Here is a 21905-nt window from a genome sequence, read left to right as displayed (position 1 = left end):
AGACCATCAAGCTGAAAGTCGGCGAACAAGAAATCACTTCACAACCTTACATCCGATATTTGGGAGTGATACTTGATGCCCGTCTCAATTTTAAACAGCAAGTGGAACACGTCAGTGCCAAAGCGTCAGTAGTGAGGGCTAGTATCGCACTACTGATGCCGAACGTCGGAGGGCCAAAGCAGAGCAGGAGACTACTACTATCATCAGTTGTCACATCGGTGCTCACATATGGAATATCCATTTGGCCAGACGCGCTGAAGTTGCAAGAATCATGGAGAAAAGCTGGACCAGTATATCGACTGAGCGCTGTAAGACTAGCCAGTGCATTCCGCACGATATCAGAAGTAGCAGTGTGTGTCATTTCCGGAACTCTGCCGCTTAGAGTTCTAGCTGAGGAAAGACGGAACCTTTACCAACGAAAGAGGTCAACCACACTAAGTGCCGAGGAACTCAGAGCTGAAGAACGGCAGAACAGCATCGCACGATGGCAATCGCAGTGGGACGCCGCGACAACAGGAAGATGGACACACCGTCTCATACCGAAAATCGACATTTGGATAAACCGGAGTCATGGCGAGGTCAATTACTATCTGACGCAGATGTTGTCAGGACATGGATGTTTTTGGACGTATCTTCACCGCTTCAAGCATGATGATTCACCGGAGTGCCCGTCCTGCCCAGGAATCAATGAAGACGCGGAGCACGTTTTCTTTGAGTGCCCACGATTTTACCCACAGCGCGATGAGCTGGAGATGATCCTGAAGAAGAAAATCCAACCAGAGACAATAGTAGAAGCAATGCTGTCATCAGAGGCTGCCTGGAACGCCGCAAACACGTTTGCAACAGAAGTCCTTATAGACTTGCGTTCCATCGAAAGAAAAAGAGCAAATGACAACAACTAGAAGAAAGGTAAAATAATACCTAATTACCAGAAGGAAGAGCAGTCGCTATATCCTCCCCCCACGAAGTAATGCCTAACGGCGGTTTCCATGAGGGATTAGAGGAAAGAGGAAAGGGGTTTAGGGTTTAGTGGGTAGGGGCGTTAGCGTCGAGTTTTAGTATGACGCTGCGTCGAGTCGCCACATATCCAGGCCAAACAGCTACGCCTAGAATCCGTAAAAAGGATTCCCCCCCCTAAGGGAAAAAACACACACACACACACACACACACACACACACACACACACATACATACAGACAGACACCATCGCGGCAAAAGTCAGGGAAGCTTCCTAGGACCTCAAAACGTCAAGATCTGATGAAAACTCGATTTTCGAAAAACGGGGTAAAAACAAAAACTTTCCGATTTTAAAAAATTTTCAATTTTCTTAGCGGGAAGTTAAAAATAATAATGAAACATGAAATTTTATTTATTTTCTATTTTAATTCGCCCAGCGAAGCGGGCGGGAAACGGCTCGTATATATATATATATATATATATATATATATATATATATATATATATATATATATATATATACTAGCTGACCCGGCAAACGTTATTTTGCCATGTGAATAATTTCTAGAGAATTTCTAGTGTCGAAAAAAAATTACTAACTTGTTGGAAGTGTATAAGAATGTGTAATCCGAACAAAAACAGTTTCACTGTAAAAAATTGCGCCAAGTCCACGTTCATAAAACTCATCTCAATAACATTTGCACTTTACAAAAAAAGTTAGGCTCGTTTTAATAATTTTCATTCTCTACAAAAAGATGTGAAATACAAAAAAATACCAAGAAACCGTCATAATGTTGAAAAAATTGAAAAAAAATTTGTTGAAAATTAAAAAATGAAAAAAAAAATTTTTTATCGTACTTGGCGCGCGTCATTGAGTACCCCAAATTTTTTCGGAAGAATTTCAACTCAAGAAAAATCGATTTCGCTTGTATATATATAATCATATTATATATTTATATAGATTTCATTAGTCAAGTATACTGAACTCATTGAAAACATTGCTTAGTGTATTAATTATCAGTTTTGGTGAAAAAACCCGTTCTTAAAATTTTTTTTAGATCTCTAGTGAGAACAACTGTCAATATGGTGGTGTGTTCAAGAAATCTGAAATTATATAAAATTTTTGGATTCATTTTTTTTCAGCTTCGTCATTAATCTTTAATGAAGGACCTTATGCAATATTAAAGTTTGATATTGCTTCGTTTAATTGTGACTAACACATTTTGATTGGCACTCACACCACATTGTCCCAATTTAGTCGGCCATATGTTTTATTTTTTAGTAAACACAATTCTCACAATGCAACCGACCCAATGTATGCATGCGTATCGACTTATATGTAGTTTACTTAACTGCGTATGACATGTCAATTTTACCTAACTTGTAAAACTTATTATGAAATAACATAGGTTGACTTACTTATAAATTTTTCAGCATTAAAAGGATGTTTATTTATCCTGAAAAAATTTGGGGTACTCAATGACGCGCGCTAAGTACGATAAAAAAATTTTTTTTTTATTTTTTAATTTTCAACAAATTTTTTTTCAATTTTTTCAACATTATGACGGTTTCTTGGTATTTTTTTGTATTTCACATCTTTTTGTAGAGAATGAAAATTATTAAAACGAGCCTAATTTTTTTTGTAAAGTGCAAATGTTATTGAGATGAGTTTTATGAACGTGGACTTGGCGCAATTTTTTACAGTGAAACTGTTTTTGTTCGGATTTCAGTATTTTTTGTAATTATAATAAAAATTGACAATTTTAATTTAATACATTTCCGGTGGCAAACTATCCCCTTTAAGCTATAGTTCATGTAAAAGTTATTCTTGCGCCGCCTGGCGTGTGTAATTGTAAGCTGTCAAATATCTTTTTTTCACTGTAGTTTCCCATCTATTATAAGATTAGCATGCATCCTTATATTATTTAGTCTCTGGCCGTCCGCTTTTTACATAAGAAAAAAGTTAAAATCTAAAAATCTGGGTCGCTATAGTTTGTGCTGATTATTTTTAATAATTTTATTGTCTCGGATAGCTTAACTGGAGAGCCTTTGGCGCGTAACCGAGAGATCTGGGTTCGATTCCCAGTCTGGGCTGTCTGATTATTTTTTCAATTACGGAAAAATTCCCACTGAGTAGGTCCCCCCTTTCCCCTATCCGTTCTCTCCCAACTCCCTTTAAATTTGCTTTAATATGGCTCTTTACCGTAAGAATGACGGTGGCGTTGTTTGCTCGGTGGGTCTTATATACGTGACTGAATAAAGTAGTCAGTACTTGTCTCGGATAGCTTAACTGGAGAGCCCTTGGCGCATAATCGAGATATCTGGGTTCGATTCCCAGTCTGGGCTGTCTGATTATTTTTTCAATTACGGAAAAATTCCCACTGAGTAGGTCCCCCCTTTCCCGTATCCGTTCTTTCCCAACTCCCTTAAAATTTGCTTTAATATGGCTACATGATCTACTATTATAAAATATCATATAGAAAAAAAATCAAAATAAATTTGAAAAAAAATTTGTAACCTCAAAAAACCGTTCTGCTTACGGTATATACACACTCGGTAGTCTGGCTTGAGAACGGAACTTGGCGCCAGACTCTATCGAGTCTGTTGATTTTTTCATTTTTCTATTTTATATCTTTTTGTAAAGAAAAAAAAAATTTTTTTTTCCTTAATAGTCTTATGAACGTGGACTTGGCGCGATTTTTTTACAGTGAAACTGTTTTTGTTCGGATTATAATTACTATTATTGTTGTTGTTATTATGATTACCAATATTATTTATTGTTATTATGATATTGTTGTTAGTAAATGACACAATGTATCAAACGCATAGTTTATTACTTTCAGTATTATTATTACTATTATTGTTGTTGTTATTATGATTACCAATAATATTTATTGTTATTATGATATTGTTGTTAGTAAATGACACAATGTATCAAACGCATAGTTATGTTACGTATTATCAAAAGATTAAGATTATTTAAAACCCGCTCAATTGAATGACAGTGCCATCTACAGGCAACAACCATGAGATTATAGAATGTACACTATCTTCAATGAAAATTCCCCAGACACTGAACAGCTGGTTTATCCCAAGAAAGTAGAACTCGAACAACGTTTAGTCTGTTGTGTATTTAGACTGGTTAATAAATATTATGTAAGAAATATCATCGTTTCAAACTTCGCTCAATTAACAAGTAGTACCACCTACAGGCAACAATCATCAAGACGTTTGTAGTATCTGTACATTGCTCGAACAGAATTACTCAGATCTTGATCAGCTGACTTTTCCGAAGAAAACAAAATCAAACAATTCTAGCTCTTTTAGAGTCAGTTTTTCAAATCAAGATAAAATTGTATCCAGGATAAAATTATGATGCCAGTATATTTATATATATGAAATATATAGATATATTTTATCATTAGATAAAATTTTATCCTAGATTGAAAAACTGGCCCTTAAATATTGACTCTAGTTAATAAATACAACTAAATGAAAAGAAAGTATATTTAGAAAAATACGAATGGAAAGTTATTTAATAATTAATTCTAGGGATTTTATATTAAAAAAAATATTTTAACATTTTTTGTTTTTAAAAAAATTTTTAATTCAAAGTTTGTATTTTTCCCGCGGAAATTGAATGTTTATAAAGTTTTAATATAAATCATTTAAAGTATCACTTTTCGTACAATATCTAGCAGCATTGATAAAATTTTATATCAATAAGCCGCGAACATTCTTTAGCTTAGATTGATAAACTAAATGATCAATTGTAAGCTTTTAATTTTACATATATTTTTAAAAAATTTTTACATTTTTGTAGTTGTGATAGTTGTAAATTTAAATTTAATACTTTAATACTTAATAATTTAAAAACAATATCAATGATAATAATAATAATAAATCGTATTATCAATTTATTTTTACCATTATAAATATTTTTAGTATTATCCATATTGTCATTGTTAATATTATCGTTATTATAATTATTATTATTTTCATTATTATTTAGTGTCAATATCATATTGTTGTTAGTAAATATCACAATTCGTAAACTTATAAATAATATTCGTATTATGTAAGAAATATCATCGTTTCAAACTTCGCTTAATTAACAAGTAGTGCCACCTACAGGCTACAATCATCAAGACGTTTGTAGTATCTGAACATTGCTCGAACAGAATTACTCAGATCTTGATCAGCTGACTTTTCCGAAGAAAGCAAAATCAAACAATTCTAGCTCTTTTAAGTATTGACTGTAGTTAACAAATACGACTGAATTAGAAGAAAATATATCTAGAAAAATACACATGGAAAGTTATTTAATAATTAATTCTAGGAATTTTATATTAAAAATAAATTTTAACATTTTTTGTTATTAAAAAGATTTTTAATTCAAAGTTTGTATTTTTCCCGCGGAAATTGAATGTTTATAAAGTTTCAATATACAGTGAAAGTTGTTAAAAGTTACCGTAGTTCTGTCTCAATTTCTCATAAAACATCAATAAAAGCGAGAAAGACAACCTGGGTAACTTTTAAGAGCTTTTACTGTAAATCAATTAAAATATCACTTTTCGTACAATATCTAGCAGCATTAATAAAATTTTATATAAATAAGCCGCGAATACTCTTTGACTTAGATCCATAAACTAAATTATTAATTGGATTTTTAACTTTACATGAATTTTTACCTTTTTTGTAATTTTAGATTTAGATTTAGATTTTATTTATTTATTAATGCCAAGGCACAGGCCAAATGGCAATTTCTATTACATACTATAACAATTTTACAAGAAGACAATTTTTGTTTCTGTGAGTACATAATAATGTATTGCACAAAATTATTTTAAACAATTCGTATATTTTTTTTTTTTTTTTTATTTTAACCCCGCTTTTCAGACTTCTGTCTCGATGGGGGTCCGGCCGAGACTGGAAGGGGACTCCAGGCTGATCGGTACATTAAGTTTGGCAGAATAAGTTTGACGGTATTACATACTTTTTCAGCCTGGAGAGTAATGCGGCGATGGGCCGACTTTGGGGAAACTGCACGCATTTGCCTGTGCCCCACCGGTAGCACAGGGCTTGGGGAAACCATCGAAAAACCCAAACCTGTACAGCCCGGCGTGAGTTACGAGCACCGATGTTCACTGAAAATTAAATTTCAGCTCACACCGGGATTCGAACCCACGCCTCACCAGTCCCAAGCAAGCATGACAAGCATTATACCGCTTAGCCATGGGACTGGCAACAATTCGTATATAAATATAATAAAAACATATTCAACTTAAGACTTAATACAGAAAATAATAATTTAAAAATAAAATATTTTGATATCATCAACTCAGATGATAATTCAACATAATAAATCTGCAATTCCACTGATTTTATCCATTTTAATTTTAAATCTTTAGAGTAATTAAGCTCAAATTTGTGATTTATTTGACGTCGTTTTAATTATCGAGATTTAATAAGTAATTGAAAACTTCTTTTTTAAGGACTTGCAAGCTACTTGAATTTACGATTTCGCGTGGAAGTTCTTCCCAAAACCTTATTACAGTTACTAAAAAAGATTTCTCCAAGAAGCTTGTGGTGAAAAGAGATAGTTCAAAGGAGGTGTGCTTTTTTGCAGCCAAACGATTGAGATAATTGTAAATTTAAATTTAATATCTTAATACTGAATAATTTAAAAACAATAATAATAATAATAATAATAATAATAATAATAATAATAATAATGATAAATATGGTTACTGTTATAATTATCAATTTATTATTACCATTATAATTATTTTCATTTTTTTAACTATTATTATTATTATTATTATTATTATTATTATTATTATTATTATTATTATTATTATTATTATTTCATTTATTTAGAAGTATGTTACGACTCCGTACATGTGTAGCTCCACAAGCGTGTTTTACGTATATAATTTGAATTTCCCGGGATTTGTAGTACTCCGTATACATACGGTGCGGTTTGTGTATGGAGTCGTATAGTTTGTCTGCTGTACCTTAGCCACATCGTTAGTTTATTATATAGAATTATATACAATACTTTCTCGCAGAGAGCTCAAAGTAAATAAACGAAGTGAATAAATAAAAGAATAACTGCAAGCAATTTATCTTAGTTCATTAACATATGTGTGAGCACCTTTAAGATTGGAGTTTACTTTTCTACGGTACTAACTTAAATCTCGCGTTGGCTGCATTTTTTACCGCAAACTATCCCCTTGATTAAAGCTACAGTTTATGTAGAAATAATAATTCCAGTGCACCCTGACGGCCGTAGATGCAAGCTATCAATTACCTTTTTTTAGTGTAGTTGCGTATCTATAGGAGGATTACTATACATTTTTATTTTACCTAGTCTGTGGCACTGACCATTCCCCATCGAAAAAAAGTCAGGATCGAAATTTTTGCGTTGCTATAGTTTGTGCTCATTAAATTTAATAATTTCAAGTAGATTAAGTGTTATAATTGATTATAATTTAATTAATATCAGTAAAATAAGGTATAATCTACTGTTGTAATAGACAATTTAGGAAAAAAAAGTCCCATAGAATTAAATAAAATTTGCAACCTCAAAATATCGTAATGTTTCCAGTAAACACAGTCGGTAGTCTGGCGCTCCGTTTACAACGGATTTGATTTGAACGGAACTTGGCGCCAGATTCTACCGAATCTGTGGATATGAGTGAAAAAGGCCTGGAGCGCTGTGAACGATGAGGGAATGTTGTTTAAAAATAACAAAACACCCAACATTAATTGTTTTAATTTATTAAAAGTAATAATTATTTATATAATCAATTAATTACATAATATTAATCTCTTAATGCTGCAGCGTGAACAATATTTTTTGTTAGTCCGTCTTTAGCTAATACAAACAAACTTAATGGTTTACCCACTCGAGAGCATGCAACGTATAATTGTCCGTGTGAAAAACATGGTGTGCTCAAATCTAAGCCACAAACAGACATTGTTTGGCCTTGGGATTTATTAATAGTCATTGCAAATACCAATATAATCGGAAATTGAATACGCTTAAATTGAATTGGCACATCTGTGGGTATAATAGGTATTCGTGGTATCAATATATTTTCACCTCGAAACTTGCCATTTAAAATGGTGCCTTCGATAACGTTTTTCATTAATTTTTTAATGACTAATCGCGTACCGTTGCATAGCCGTGGCGGGCTCAAATTACGAAGCAAAATAATTGGAGATCCAACCTTCAATTGTAAGTTATGTGGTGGCATGCCTGGCAAATCTAGTGGCAAAATGTATCAATAGATTTATATGATACCAAGTCCCCTGGCAATAACTGTTGTATCTTCAGATTTAAAATGTCAACGTCCACATTTTTTGCAGCTAACATTGCTCTTTCTGCAAGCCACTCAAGATTTATGTAATTCGTGTGTACATCGAAAAATATTTGTTCAATGAGAGCATCTTGCGAATCAATGATTGTGCAGAAATCATTCGCTAATTTTATGTATCCAGTTTCAGCTATAGTGCATATTTACTTTCAGCTGTACTATTTCAACATTACGCCACAATGTCCATGATTTTAAGCAGGCGTTGATTTTATCAGCGTATGTTGAACGTGGAATGATGGGAAGTGTTTGTCTGAAGTCACTTGAAAGGACTAACAGAGTGCCACCAAATAGTTTGTCGTTGTTTTTAATATCTTTCAATGTCCTGTTCAACGCCTCAAGCGAATGTTTGTGTGCCATGATACATTCATCTCAGATGATAATTTTACACTGTTTCAGCACTGTAGCTATGGACGATTGTTTTTTTACGTTGCAAACTGCGTCAGGGTTATTTTGAATATTTAGTGGTAGCTTAAATACTGAATGAGCTGTTCTGCCTCCATCCAATAAAGTTGCCCCAATGCCCGATGATGCAACGGCCAATGCGATGCCATTATTGGATCGTATTTTGGCGAGACTTAGCGAAATAAGGAATGTCTTGCCAGTTCCACCTGGTGCATCTAAAGAGAAGAACCCACCTTGTCCTGCTGAATGCGGTCGAGCATAATGCGGTCGTAAATGGTTCTTTGTTCCTCATTCATTAGTGGAACATTGCGAGTAACAATCGCCGCCGTTTCTACAGTGTTGTACTGCATTTCACGATTCATTTCAGTGTTAATTAAATCAGTTGCACCTCGATTTGGCGAATTCATACCGAAATAACTGAGTGGTAAGTTGGCAATGATAATGCAAAGATCCTCAATAGCAATTAATGCTTCATTGTACATATCGTCGCTGAATGTTATCGCTAGATCGTTACATCGTGTACGATGTTGATGCAATATATCATCAGTCATTGAATCTTTGTGATTATCCCACAATATCTCTGCTCGGGCTGGAAAACATGTAGTCAACACTATAGCGAATAGTAGATGAATTTGTATTGCTGTACAGTTCAATGCTGCTTCAGCAAGCATACATTCCCACTGATTGTCATCTTCTAGCAAGCCGAGTGCAAGGCATGCATCTTTATACGTTGTATACTGTTGCCCATTCACTTTACGTATATCTTGAAATGACAATGGGCCAGTAACATTAACCAACAATAGTCGAAGATAAAAGCACTCAGTCTGTCTTGGATTCACTGTAAATTCTCGCCCCAAGGTGTTTGATTTGAATAAATTGGGGCATGCATCAACTGGTGAGCCTTGCTTGAGGGGTATCCATTGTTTTGTTTGAGCCCATGTGAAATAGCGTGGTACTTGTGAATAGAGTAAAGTACGTGCAAAGGCACCAAAATCATCCGCACGATTACACAATTAAAAAAATTCAGCGAGTGTAGTTTTTGGTGGATTTATAACACGACCAATCGCTGTTTCGTTCGTGAAATATACACACTGACCATTTTCAAGATGAACGGCTAACTGAACAACTGCTGGATCCCGTTCATGAATTGGAAAACCAAAGATACGCCAAACAGCTTCATTGGAGCTGATGTACCGACCTATTTGGTAGAGGGTTATTTCATCGTTTTTATTCATTGGAGGAGCATTCACATTGGTATTTTCCACTCAAAACACCGCCATGTCACTGCCTTTATGGACATACTTGCAAATGTATTTGATGCTCTTCACAGAACTGCAGAATTCAACATTAATATGAGCATTGTATGTTTTGCTCAGCAGGGGCGAATATAGCACGACCCAACGATTGTCAATATCAATGTCAGTGTTGCTGATGTTTTTAATAAATAATTGTCCGCCATTATCTGGATTCCTTCGATGATATATTGGATGTCCGTCGACATTTGTGATTGTATCGTTAGTGAAATTTTTAGGGAAATTTTTTGTATATTTTCCATCTGACATGCAAGGCGATGAACGATTAAAAGTACGGCATGGGCCATGAATCATGTTTGCTGTAACAATATCAAACAGCAATTGATCAATAGACGGATCGGGAATTTCTGCAGAAATTATATTATCTATTGCTTCAGGACGGATTTTGTCGATTAACCAAACCAAAATGTGGGCATAAGGTAATCCTCGCTTTTGCCACTCAACCGAATACAGCCAGCAACGTGTGGGACCGAATACATGTGATTTAGTAATAAAATTTATTAATGACTTCAGCTTTTGTCTAAGCACACGTGCTGTAATGTCATGACGATGTATTGCATTTTGGCCAGGCAACAGCAAAGATGTAATCTCTGGCCATTTTAGATTACATGTGAACGTGATAAATAAACACGGTCGCCCATATTCGCGCACGAAAGTCAGAGCATCCTGTATATACTCTTGCATATGACGTGGACTGCCTACGTACGATGATGGTAGAATGACAGAGTTACCAATTTCGACCTTCCAGCGTCGGCGTTGTTGACAATAGCGTCTCGCAAGTGAATGTACTTTTCCACACGTAGCTTGAGTTGATTATATCGTAAGTATCGTAGTCGTTCGCCTTCTATCTTCGCGTACATGTCGACCATGAATTGTTGACAAAGCTCTCGAAATCGTAGAATGACGTTATCCAGCCCGCGTCTAATCATCAATCTATACGCATAATAATCCTTCGAGCTAACGTTTTTGTTTGTTTCGGCTCCTGTAATAATATATTCATAAATATTAATTTAAGTTAATTGCGTTTAATAATTTAATTGTTTTGTTAAAAGTGTAATGATCAAATTCATAATAAATGAAGTACCTGATACGGGATCTCGTTGTTTAATATTTATGCTATATCCGTCTTGTCCCTTCCAGAAGATTAGCGGATATTGGAGAGCGTCATATGAACGGTGTGTATCAGCAATGAACTGAAGATTATTATTTCTCCTACGAATCACAATTTCTCTTGCACCTGTACGATCGCCAACCATGATTCCAGCAACGTCGTCAGCAACAGGTGCATTGAATCTACGAATGTGTTCTCCAGCTGGTGTTTTATCAGGATTAATAACAATAGCGTGATTATCGCTTTCTAATTTGTGCATGTGGGATTTGAATATTTTCAACAATTCATTATGCTCATTCAATAGAGCATCCAGCTTGCTGACGATGCGTCTAGCAAAGAATGAATCAAGGTTATTGTAGCCACAACGTGCATCCACCCGATTGGCTAGTGTGCTTCCGGAGTTCTCGCTGCCCATAAAGTAGATTTGTAAAAATTTATGTGGTTCGTTTGGCATTGGCAGCAATGAGTCTATTTTATGATAAACTTGGCCTCTGATTTTAAATGTAGAATTGTATTGTTGACCATTTGCATTAGTTTTTTGAACTATTTCTGTTGCTCCGACCGATGTCATTTGAAAGCATGAGTTGAATGTTCGAATGGACTTCAGGAACACGTTAGAATCTGGATCTGTGCCGATAAGTAAACCGTTCTATGGTTCCGGTGGTGTTTTAATTACAGGTAGTTGTACCTTCCCTGACGCGCAACACATCCCAGCTGGTTCATTTTTGAATTTTAAAGGATGACAATACGGGCATTCTTTGTCCATAGCACCAATTACTACTTTTGAATGATCATAATATTCAATATCGGGCTCATACTGGAATGCTAGACGCAGAAATTATGTAGCTACAAATGCTCGATGTGCCTGTTAGCGTTGTTGGTCATTCGCTCTGCGTCTATTGACAGTAAAACGGTGTGATTGTCGTTGTTCTAATCTCATGACTTCATTGCGTTCAGCTCGTGTATCGTCTGATTGTTCTTGACGCAATTGTACCATTCTCACACGCGCTCCAGTATTTTCTTCCTGAACTTGTTCTTCGGTTCTTTGGGCTCGTCTATTCTGAATGCTTCTAGATTTATTTGTATCACGGCTCAAATTGGCCCCTTTGCGTTTTGTTGGCATTGTTCACTGTACAATACAAAACACACATGAATAGAACTGATTGAATTATTTAATTATTATATTAATCATTTATTTTATCTTTGATTACATTAAATATACATGTAAAAATTAAATAGTTTCACGAAAGCAAAAAGTTTTATGTTTCTTAATTATATAGAAAATACATATTGTTAGAAATAGTGAAAAAAAAAAATTCTGTCGAAGTTAGAGCTCTTATAAATAAACACAAAAAAAAATTTCCCAATTGTAATAAAAATCTAACTTTCACCGAATTCGTTTTTCACCATTCCCAACAATATTTTCGTTATAAATTAGAAAGAATAATTTTTGATTTTATAATAAATGTAAAATATAATTTATACTTACAACTCAATAGCCGTTGTTTGCGGGAACTCGTGACACGTGTTGAGTATTTTAGAGGTTATGTAAGTCACTTAATTAGCTGATCGTGCGATTTACACTCAAAATTAATAATTTTATTAGTTATTATTAATAATAACTTATTATAATAATATTATTAATAACTTATTAATAATTAATTATATTCAATAATATTAGTTATTAATAAATAAATAATAAAGTTACTCGAGAATATATTTGATATGAGAGTTACACTGAGATAGTAAAAATGTTTAACTACTACGCTTGAAGCATAAACACTAATAATAGCCGAAAACTGTAGAGGTAACATCCCTACTCCGTGCTGTTTACAGGGTGAGAAGTGACACCGGTAGACACATGGAGGGGATAACTTACCAAGTGATAATAATTGATGTTATCGAGCGGGATAGAAAATGATAAAATTATGAAAATGACTATTAAAAAGCAAGGATTGGTGATAAAAAAGTGCAAATTTAGAGTTGTATGTATTTTTTGATACCACATAATAAAAAAATAAAAAAACAAAAAATTTTATAAAAAAAATAAAAACAAAATTTTTAGGGTGAACACCCCTTATCACTTAGAGGTTAGAAAAATAGATAGTAGCCGATTCTCAGGCTTACTGAATATGCAAAAAAAATTTAATGAGAATCGGTCAAGCCGTTTCGGAGAAGTATGGGAACGAACATTGTGACACGAGAATTTTATATATTAGAAGATATATATATATATATATATATATATATATATATATATATATATATATATATATATATATATATATATATATATATATATTGAAACACTAAATTTTTCAATCTTAAAAAATTTAATTCCTTAGCCCACTAAACCTCGCGGATAAGAGAATAATCGCCTAAGTTTCATAAAAAGTTTTGGGATCCACTGCTCTTTGGAATATTTCGCTTCCGTATGAATGTCGGTATTTTGTTTAATAGAAAAGGTCTAGACAAAAGTTCTCACGCGTGCCAGTTAACTTGCTTTAATTACTTACAAATTTGACTGCGAAGATGACCCTTTGTCCTTGATTGACCCTTTTGATTGACGAGATTGGCCGAAATAGTTGTGTGGTGTTTTTTCAATAATGATATATAGTAGTATTAACAATGAACTCAATTTTATTGCACAATTATTCACTTTTGTTATAATTTTATGAATAACTTGGTAATGCAACTTAATAGAATATTGATAATCAAGATAACATACACTTAATAATAGAAATATACGTGGTTTAACAATAATTGTGGTGAATTATCACCTAATATGAACTGATAATATTAATAAAAGTAGTATAAGATTTTATAATAATTAATAATAGATTTTATATGATTTTGGTGAGTAATCACCGAATAGTAGTAATAGTGGTAATAGTGGTAATAGTGGTAAGATTGACTAAGAAATATCTAGCGTGGTGGTTGACACCGGAGGATAGATCGAAGTGTCGATCAATGCTCAGGTTTTGAGGCTCGTAGCTGATTTTCCCCTCCTCGTGTCGTCTTGTGACGTCACGGGGGCTACACATTAATTTGGCTAGTGTCGGTAACGGAAATTTCGGGTGGTAGTTCGCCAGGCTGGTAACATCGGGACATTTTGTAGTGTCTCAATCCCCCCTGCCAAGCCAAGACTACCCCGTCAATTTTTGAACCGAGCTAGCTCTTTGCAAGAGTCGGTGAGTCGTCACCGGGTATGGGGATAGTAGGATGATAGGAGTTAGTGGTGAGTGATCACCTAGGAAGGATGACTTGATGAGATAGTAGGAAGAAAAGTTGATGAAAGATTTGGTGAGTAGTCACCTGATAGTAGTATGGTTTGGTGAGTAGTCACCTAATAGTAGTGTGTGTTGGTGAGTAGTCACCTATAGTGGTATGATTTGTGTTGGTGAGTAATCACCTATAGTAGTGAATGAGGAGATAGATGAGTGGATTGGTGAGTAGTCACTTGGAAATTGGGTGTGTGGATGGATTGGTGAGTCATCACCTAAAAAAAAAATTTTGAAATAATAAATAAAATTTTTAGTAGTAAGATTGGTGAGTAATCGCCTGTAAAGTTAATAATTAATTTGAATAGAGAATTCCCTTGAGCAAATGGTCGAAACCTCGGTCTAGACTTCGATCTATTTGACTTGTGCTAAAAAAAAATAAAATTATTATAATTGTTGCTTATTTTTTTTTTTTGATTGGTCTGCAGCTGTAATTAAAACAAATTAAACTGGCAGATATAATATTAGATGATATAAATAATTTAGTAAATATTATAGTTTTATGATGAAATAGTATGATAAATGCTTAATATAAATTTTATAGTAGTAATAATTGTGTCATAGAAAAGTAATAATAATAGTATAATGATACAGTGATATTTTAAATAATTATATGAACGATGATGCAGTAATATAAATAAATAATTAAGTGAATGATTAAATAGGGGTTTATTTTCACAGAGAACGCCGGTACGTCTCTTGTAAGTCTTCGATGTCCTCTTCATTGTTGTTTATCTCGATTCCGTTTTTGTATCCAGGCCAACGTCGGTTACTAGCCTCTGGCATTCTGGATCAAAAAATTGAAATGGTACTCCACATCTTTGGTAGTATCCTTGGAAGTTGTCCTTTTCCTCGTTTTCAGGTGGACGAAAACTAAATTCAGCGTGCTTCCAAGCTTGGTTAGCTGTATCCTTTCGAGTACTTGAGACATCGTATATTGGTGTTGTTTGTGTCTGATAATGCGGTAACGAATTTAAAATTGTTACCGTGACTGGACTAGTTGGAAACTCGTCTCGCAACCCTTGTCGAGATGAAATTTTCGACTGAGAGAATTTAATTTTTTCAAAAGTTCGTTTTTGAGCTAACTGACGATTTTTAGTTCCAATTTTGTAAATAGGAGTGTCTTGTTTTCCCTTGAAAATCAATGGAAGTGAATCGGCTTCTGGTTGGACAGGCTCCTTGCATTTATCTGGATATTTTCCCAGTTTATGCATTTTGGGTTCGATTGAGTTAAGTCGTTGTTTGACGGCAACGACATCTCGTTCTACTTCACGTACAGAACTTGCCAGGTTGGTGAGTTGGCAATTCTTTAATGAGGAATGGCTTTGTACGAGTCTTTTCATGCCATTCTGGAGTCCTTGGATGTCCTGTGTATTCTTCTGGATTTGGATATGGACTTTCTTCATTGCTTTACAGATATCTTAAACCCATTCAGGTCGTTTATAAGTGAACCTGAAGTTTGGTTGAGATAATGAAGTCAACTGGCTTCTGTCATGCGGCATGAGCTTTTTGGTTGCCACATTGTTATCTGATGGATCTGATACAGCTGCTATAGTCGTTGGAGCTGTAGAAGTTATGCCAGGCTGCACCATTGTTGGTCTAGGAATTCTGCCAATGTTGAGCTGGGTGATGGATGTTGAAACTTCTTCAGTATTGGTCGTTGTCGTTGTAGGGGTCGGTATTAATGATTTAGATGGTAATGAAAATGACTGTTTCTTAGAATTACAAGTGATTATGGGATCAGAAGGTAAAGTTCCTGATTTAACGCTTGTTATCGACGACAACTTCGAAGTACTCTCAGTTCTAGTCTGAAATGATGGTTTTCGTTTATTTTGACTTGATATTTTAGAGTTGTTTGAGTCATGTGTGCTGAGACTGTGTATGAGCATAAGGTCATTAGGTTCATTACCGGATTTGATTTTTAATTTGGGTGTTGAACTAAGCATTTCTGACTCAGAGTCTGACTCATAGTCCATATACTCGTAATCTAAGTTGTTTTGGTTAATATCAGGGGTTTCTGAACTATTTTCTGAAGTATTTGGTTCGCAGTTGTTTGAAACTGACCTAACTGGGGCACTAGTTAAAGAAATAGGTGCCGTAAGGGTTTGTATCGCGGATATTTGAGCCTTAGTTTGTGTATTGGAGATCACCGGAGTAACTACTTGGTTTTCGGGATCCGGATTTTTCGCAAAGGGTCGTAAACCGGCTCTTTCTCGTATCTCGTCTGTAGTTTGTGAACAACAGACCGCAGCAATATATCCACTGCGTCCACAACGGTCGCAGTCAGTCTGTGAAGGTACTTGGTTAAGTTTTTTTTTGTAAATTCTCGAACATGTCCTGCATCACGGCTTGGAAATTGGTTATTACGGATACGAGTACGTGCGAGTGGTCATTTTTTGGAATTTCGTTACGTGAGTTAACTGGGCTTGGATTCGGCAATGCAAAAAGCGTGGTCTTTTGTTCTTTTTCCGAATTAATCGTCATCTTCTTGGAATTCTTTAATTCCGATTTGGTAATAGCATTTAATTTTGTTCGAGTTTTCGGATTATAATCGGAATCCATGTTAGATTTCGCTTCTTCGTTATTATGAGAGCGTTGACATGAATCTACTACTGGTTGCCAAGAACTAACGCGTTTATATAGTATTGAATAAGTGTCAATATGTTCTTCCGCAAATTTAAATAAAAATTGTGAATTAAATTTTTGGATAATGATTTTGACTTGTCGGCTTTAAGCTAGGGGCTCGTCTAACTGAGCAAACGCGCATTGCATTCGGTTAATAAACGTGACTCCGAGTTCGTCATCGGCTTGTCGATAAGAATAAATTTCTTGTAGTAAAGTTTCATCCGATTGGTAGGTTTGCCATACTTTAAAGTGGGTTTTGAAAACAGACCAGTTAACAAATAAATGTTCGTTTTGATAATACCAATCTAAAATGTTACCTGTTATTGTTGAAGCAATAACCGGCTTAAAATTTTCTAAAGGGATATCATTACTGACCATTCGTTGTTCTAAGGTTTTAATAAATTTTTTGGCATCTAATTTTACAGATGAATCGCGCGGGGGAAAAAATACATTCCATGATTTCGCAGTCCGGCAAATGTCATTAGTCCGTAAGGGTGCAACTGTACTCGGGTACGTATAGGAAGGAGTAGCGATTGGGACTATGCCTGGAATAGCATGTATGTGTTGCTGTGTCTGTGACGCAGGCACATGGAAAGAGGCGATCGGTGCTGTATAAGTATGCGTCATGTGAGGTACAGTAGTGTGTGAATGTGCGTGTGTACCTGACACATAGTATGGCGTCGGTGGTGCTGTGTAAGTCTGTGTTACGTGCGGTAACGTAGTATGAGACTGTACATGTGAAGCTGGTACATGTTGAGGCACCGGTGGTACGAGTAGTGGGGCAAGTGATGGAAGCGCGTACGGTAAACGCGCAGTCCCACTAAACGTTGGGGCTGATGCTGTAGGGTAGGGAAGCATGTCCGAATGGAAAAAATTAGGTGCGGGCGGCACGGAGTGATTTCCCGCTGAAAAATTTGAACTCGGGAATTCCCGCGGCTGAAACGCATATATGTCGTTGATGTGATTATTATTATTTATCGTATTAGTCATCGTTCGAGCTAAGGTACTGGCAAAGGGTGACGTCAATTGCTGACAAGCTGTTTTCCAGGTTTCTGCTTCGGCTCTTAATTGTCTAATTACTACCTCGACGGGTTGAGTCGCACTGTTTGTATCTTTGGGGTCAGGTACTCTACTTGCATTATTGTCAGTCTTATTTGTAGGGTCAGTGCTATTATTGACAGTACTGTTGTAGATGTCACCTTGCGGATTGTCTAGTCCAAGTAAATCGTCTTGTAATTGTAAATATAGACTTGAATTTGAATTTTGGATTGGATTAAAATTTAATAAATTTTGATTTTGTAAATTCGCATTATTACTAATCGGTACCGAGAACTGATTTACTGGGGTGTGAGAAAACATTATGAATAGTTGTAATGTTAATTAAATTTTATTTTAACTATTATTTAATCTTCTGTTTAGATTATTTTACAGTGACACGCCTGTCAGGAATTTTAATCCCAGATTTTCTCGAGAAATAATTTTTCGGTGACGCGTACGAATTAAAATAGATAATCCCAGATATAGTAAATATTCGATATTTGATTTTAATAATTTAATAACTGAATCTTAGTATTTAATAACAATTTAATAATTAGAATGAACGATTAATATTATTTTGAAATTCAAACTGCAAAGTTAAACAAAATAAATTATTTTAACAACGGTATTTGATTTTAATATAACGGTTAGCTATTGTACACTAAATTTTTATTATAAATAATAAAGTTAAATAAGAGATTTAGTTTTGGCTCAACTAATATAGACAAAAGGTATTTTGCAGAGAAATAAAACTAAAGGAATTTATTTTATTTTCGGGAGTTTCAGAACGTAGTATAAGACAACCGATTCTTTGGACATACGCGTGATGTGACCTTGGGTTGTGTTTTACTTAAGTTTAGGTATGCAGCGTATTTTTGACTTAAGACCCGGCACACACAAAGTATACTAGACAATAGGTTTGTAATACTCATAAAGATTTATGCACTCATAAAGTTATAACTAAAAATAATTTTACTAAATTTTTTTACTGAGAGTACTTCTCAGCCAATACAAAGTGGATGATGTCAGTATAAATACCTTTACAGCAATAGGATTAAAAACGCTTAAAACTAAATGAATTATTATGAAGACGTGGGAATTTTTGTCAATTTAGAAATTAATTTTATAAATTTTAGAATTTATGTAATTTTATAACAAAAATTTCACTAGTTAAATAAATTTTGTAGTTGTGATTACAAAACTTTCACTGTTTTAATAAGTTTTATAAATTTTCTGTAAAGTATCAAATATAAAAAGAATTCTTGGTTTTATAAAAATGAATTTACGATTTCTTTAGACTTTACCGGTAATAGACAACATTCATTTATGAGGGCAGTGTCCCTGTTCGAGCGCCATTGAAACACTAAATTTTTCAATCTTAAAAAATTTAATTCCTTAGCCCACTAAACCTCGCGGATAAGAGAATAGTCGCCTAAGTTTCATAAAAAGTTTTGGGATCCACTGCTCTTTGGAATATTCCGCTTCCGTATGAATGTCGGTATTTTGTTTAATAGAAAAGGTCTAGACAAAAGTTCTCACGCGTTCCAGTTAACTTGCTTTAATTACTTACAAATTTGACTGCGAAGATGACCCTTTGTCCTTGATTGACGAGATTGGCCGAAATAGTTGTGTGGTGTTGTTTCAATATTGATATATAGTAGTATTAACAATCTGAACAAAAACAGTTTCACTGTAAAAAAATCGCGCCAAATCCACGTTTATAAGACTATTAAGAAAAAAAAATTTGTTTTTTTCTTTACAAAAATATATAAAATTAAAAAATTAAAAAATCCAAGTAACCGATATGATTACTTATGATTTTCGGAAATTAAAAAAAATTTTGTTACAAACTTAAAATTAAAAAAAAAATTTGGAACGTATTTAGGTGTGCGCGGTTGCAAAATATTTTACTTTTAATGAAATTCGTAAAAATCTATTTACTAGGACTTAAAAAATTGAAATACACAATGACGCACACCAAGTACGTTCCAAAAATTTTTTCTTAATTTTTAAATTTATAACAAAATTTTTTTAATTTCCGAAAATCATAAAGTAATCATATCGGTTACTTGATTTTTAATTTTTACCTTATATATATTTTTGTAAAGAAAAAAACAAATTTTTTTTTCTTAATAGTCTTATGAACGTGGATTTGGCGCGATTTTTTTACAGTGAAACTGTTTTTGTTTAGATTTTAGTATTTTTTGTAATTATAATAAAAATTTACAATTGGTACCAACTTAAGTCTCGCGTTGGTTGCATTTTTTATAGCAAACTATCCCCTTGAAACTACAGTTTATGTAAAAATAATTCTAGCGCACCCTGGCGGGTGTAGATGCAAGCTGTGAAATATCTTTTTTTAACTGTAGTTTCCCATCTAATGAAGGATTACTATGCATTCTCGAATTATTTAGTCTGTGGCAGATCACTTTGCCCATCAAAAAAAAGTCAGGATCGAAATTTTTGCGTTGCTATAGTTTGTGCTGATTAAATTTAATAATTTCAATTAGATTAATTGTTATAAGTAAATATAATTAATTAATAACAGTCAAATAAAGTATGAATTACTGTTATAATATACAATTTAGGAAAAAAAAGTATGGTAGAATTAAATAAAATTTTGCAACCTCAAAATACCGTTCTGCTTACAGTAAACATAGGCGGTAGTCTGGCGCTCCGTTTACAGCAGATTTGAACGGAACTTGGCGCCAGATTCTACCGAATCTGTGGATGAACTCAATTTTATTGCACAATTATTCACTTTTGTTATAATTTTATGAATAACTTGGTAACGCAACTTAATAGAATATTGATAATAAAGATAACATACACTTAATAATAGAAATATACGTGGTTTAACAATAATTGTGGTGAATTATCACCTAATATGAACTGATAATATTAATAAAAGTAGTATAAGATTTTATAATAATTAATAATAGATTTTATATGATTTTGGTGAGTAATCACCGAATAGTAGTAATAGTGGTAATAGTGGTAATAGTGGTAAGATTGACTAAGAAATATCTAGCGTGGTGGTTGACACCGGGGGATAGATCGAAGTGTCGATCAATGCTCAGGTTTTGAGGCTCGTAGCTGATTTTCCCCTCCTCGTGTCGTCTTGTGACGTCACGGGGGCTACACATTAATTTAGCTAGTGTCGGTAACGGAAATTTCGGGTGGTAGTTCGCCAGGCTGGTAACATCGGGACATTTTGTAGTGTCTCAATATATGTGACAGGGAAAATCGAACTTCCCGGGGTCATTATCGACCACTTAATTAACGCACGGTAGGTCAGGGCTTTCCCTTACCTTTCGATTTTTGACAAGGAGTTTCGACTTGTCACCGGGCGTGCTAATCGAAAGTCCCCACTACTGTCCCCGTAAAATAAAGCGGGGCATAACAATAGGAAAGTTCGAGAGCCGGAGTTGGAGGGTTATAAAAGAGCCGACAGGAGGGACATCGAGGCTTTTTCCCTTCTGGAAGCCAGTGGCCTTTTGCCCTTGTGAATCAGTGACCTTATTGAGATCAGTTTAAGTCAATAGAGTGCAAATTTTGACGTCGAGAATAAAGAGCAACTGCAGAGGAAGTTATCGGGGCATTTTTGGAATTGGACAACCCTGCCGCACCCTGGTTCAAGACGACAAGACGCCAAGCAGCTAAGCCCGCCAAGTTGGATCGGAGTATCAGTCGTCGTTGAATAAAACAATAATTGAGTCTCCAGGTATTTTCAATTATTGTAGACCAGATTTGATTATTGATTTAATTAAGAGGCTGAAATAATTAAATTTAATTT

The 21905-nt window shown here is 34.4% G+C and overlaps 2 protein-coding genes across 2 annotated transcripts; both read right to left on the bottom strand.

The window, feature by feature from the left end:
• Positions 1–10477: 10477 nt before the first annotated feature.
• LOC123269653 lies at positions 10478–11580 on the bottom strand. Its single transcript, XM_044735487.1, has 2 exons — positions 11139–11580; positions 10478–11036 (listed from the first exon to the last, which is right to left on the bottom strand). Exons 1-2 carry the CDS (start codon positions 11578–11580, stop codon positions 10753–10755), a joined length of 726 nt encoding a protein of 241 aa, XP_044591422.1. The 3' UTR covers positions 10478–10752.
• Positions 11581–15867: 4287 nt separating this feature from the next.
• On the bottom strand, positions 15868–21255 carry LOC123269652 (flocculation protein FLO11-like). Its single transcript, XM_044735486.1, has 4 exons — positions 21080–21255; positions 17389–18320; positions 16814–17112; positions 15868–16734 (listed from the first exon to the last, which is right to left on the bottom strand). The coding sequence occupies exons 1-4, from the start codon at positions 21253–21255 to the stop codon at positions 15868–15870; spliced, it is 2274 nt and encodes a 757-aa protein (XP_044591421.1).
• Between the last annotated feature and the right edge of the window lie 650 nt (positions 21256–21905).

This window comes from Cotesia glomerata, linkage group LG7 (assembly GCF_020080835.1).
Source record: "Cotesia glomerata isolate CgM1 linkage group LG7, MPM_Cglom_v2.3, whole genome shotgun sequence".
Classification (NCBI taxonomy): domain Eukaryota; kingdom Metazoa; phylum Arthropoda; class Insecta; order Hymenoptera; family Braconidae; genus Cotesia; species Cotesia glomerata.
This window is presented reverse-complemented; position numbering and strand designations above follow the sequence as displayed.

Bases quoted from the DNA above. Each gene is read 5' to 3' on its own strand.
- LOC123269653 (XM_044735487.1), bottom strand. From the start codon at position 11,580: ATGGGCAGCGAGAACTCCGGAAGCACACTAGCCAATCGGGTGGATGCA. The intron at 11,037-11,138 runs GTACTTCATTTA...ATATTATTACAG, and splicing joins ACAACGAGATCCCGTATCAG to GAGCCGAAACAAACAAAAAC.
- LOC123269652 (XM_044735486.1), bottom strand. From the start codon at position 21,255: ATGTGTAGCCCCCGTGACGTCACAAGACGACACGAGGAGGGGAAAATC. The intron at 18,321-21,079 runs GTGATTACTCAC...TTCAAATTCAAG, and splicing joins ACCACTATTACTACTATTCG to TCTATATTTACAATTACAAG. The intron at 16,735-16,813 runs GTAATAACCAAT...GTACCTTCACAG, and splicing joins ACTCGCACGTACTCGTATCC to ACTGACTGCGACCGTTGTGG.